At 34.4% G+C, this 2,109-nt stretch overlaps 1 protein-coding gene across 1 annotated transcript in view; it reads left to right on the top strand.

Annotated features, from left to right (window-relative positions):
* LOC101862870 (cysteine-rich protein 1) overlaps positions 1–1,651 on the top strand; it is a gene marked incomplete in the record, with an annotated part of 12,697 nt that extends 11,046 nt beyond the window's left edge. The window contains 1 exon segment of the mRNA XM_005097252.3: positions 746–1,651. Coding sequence (XP_005097309.2) covers positions 746–795 — 50 coding nt within the window.
* Positions 1,652–2,109: the final 458 nt, after the last annotated feature.

The raw sequence follows: 2,109 nt of genomic DNA, 5'->3' as shown, positions 1-2,109 counted from the left end.
TCCTGAGACATTCAGCACCCACTGAGTTTATATCCGTTGATGGAGAATGGAAACTCGTCATGTCACGGATGAGCAAACACATCTTGAGGTCAGGTCCTCATGACCTGAAGGACCTAGTAATATAACTTTTAGAAAAGGTACTGGGAAGGAAAGGGGGGGGGGTGTGTGTGTTAGTCTTTACACCCCTCGTTCCTCATGAGCAAGAACACTTTAAAATTGTGACCATGATTTTCTTTTTTTTTCTGAAACTTTGAACCAGTTCACCCTGATCAAGAGAGGAATGGTTTTCAGCTCCCCACTAAGTCACAAATGAAAGACAAGATTATTAGTGGTTTTTCCCATACTCTGGCTGATTGTTTGATAGCAAATTTCATTTTTTTAAAATTACAGTTGAAACAGTGCAAAAGAAACTTTTGATACTGAAACATTTTAACAACATTAATTTTATTTTGTTGTAAAGTGGTTATAATTTTTAATGAGTTTTGATTTCTTGTTTTAATTTCTATTTCGCTTTTTATTATAAATTTGGAAAGGATGAAAAACGTAACTGTTTAGTTGAGCTTGCCTTCACTTAACATAGGCCTGCACTTGGTGGGATATATAAAATATTTGTGTGATGGCTGTTGTGTCATTATTTCCTGAAAAGAAAAAAGGAATGTATAGATATGCTGTAATCAGAAAGCATCACCACATGTGTCTGTACTTGTCACCAACCAATAATTTGTATTTTTTGTTTTTGTTGCAGGTTTTGGTCGCGGAGGCACGTCGGGAGACAGAGCCGTCTACACCAAATGAGCCATCAGAAATAGCAAAGTCATATAATATTGTACAGGGACATCTTTTTCTTCATAAATGTTTCCATTAATGTCTTGTTTTTCTGTATTATTACTTTATCATTCACAGGCTAAAGATGTGATCTCTATTCAGGACATGATTTTTGTGCCTTAACTTTTTCGAATAAAATGTAAACTAGTTTGGATGAAAATATAGGAAAACATAGTCTTAATTTAATTTTGTTGGTTATAAATATTGTTACCTTCTATTCTAACAAAACTTTCGTTGGTTACATGGCTTTAAGGAATCCTAGTTTTGCAGACTGGAAGAAATTGTCTCTGTCAGTTGCATTTGTCCATTTCACCATCTTTTTTTTTCTTTTGCATTTACATTTTGTTTAACAAAACCCCTTTAACTTTAACAAATATCATTCCTTTTTATAGAGTTTTGTATGGTGCTTGCAGGGAGAAGCAGTGTCCTTTTTTTTTAAGTTCACCATTTCCTCCGATTAAAAAAAAAAATTTATTGTGAAGGTACTTTTGGCTAACATGATAAAGATCTATACAAGGAAAGAAAAGAACTGTATTCGGATTCAAAAGGCGACCTTTCGAATCAATGACTATATTCTGATTTGTACTTGTGTTGGAATAGATCTTTATCGATGCCTTCTCTGCTGTTGTTTATTGTTCATGAACAAAATCTGATGTGTGGAAACACGTACCAGTTCTTTCCAAATTTACTTCTGGGGTTTTTTTTTGTTGCTTTCTTACCATATTTTGGACAAAGTTTGTGTCTCGTTTTCTTCACAATCTTTGTCCTTCTGTATATCAAAGTCAAAGCAATATTTACCTAGCAATAAACAACAAAAAACTACTCATGTACACTTGACTTGGTTATTCATGCTTTTGACTTTGACCAGCAGTATGTCACGTGTGTTTGGCAAGGTTTATTTTTGTTATTTTTGAGAGGCCAGGGACATTCCAGGGTAAGTGGGCAGACAGCACATTTTTGTGGAAGAATGGGACAAAGGTTTAGCTCTGGTACATGCCCTACCTGACGTCTTATGGTGTATAATATAGAGCTATTGTGAACTTAAATGGGTTTTTTTCTCCCAGAATATTAGTGCTTTGATGACCTAATGACATACGTTCCACCAAGCTACTTCATGAGCTCATCAAACGAAAAAGATAAAAGAAAAAGTTTATCAGGTTTTTTTCGTTTTTGTTGGGGGGTTTTTTGGTCGTAGTTTTATTATGTAATATTGTTAATTTTCTTCAGGCATTCTCTCTCCTCACTTCCCCCTATACTTTTGCATCTGTATATTAGATATATATA

Source organism: Aplysia californica, unplaced genomic scaffold (genome assembly GCF_000002075.1).
Source record: "Aplysia californica isolate F4 #8 unplaced genomic scaffold, AplCal3.0 scaffold00150, whole genome shotgun sequence".
Classification (NCBI taxonomy): Eukaryota; Metazoa; Mollusca; class Gastropoda; order Aplysiida; family Aplysiidae; genus Aplysia; species Aplysia californica.
Note: the sequence above shows the minus strand (reverse complement) of the source record. Positions and strands in the feature narration are given on the sequence as shown.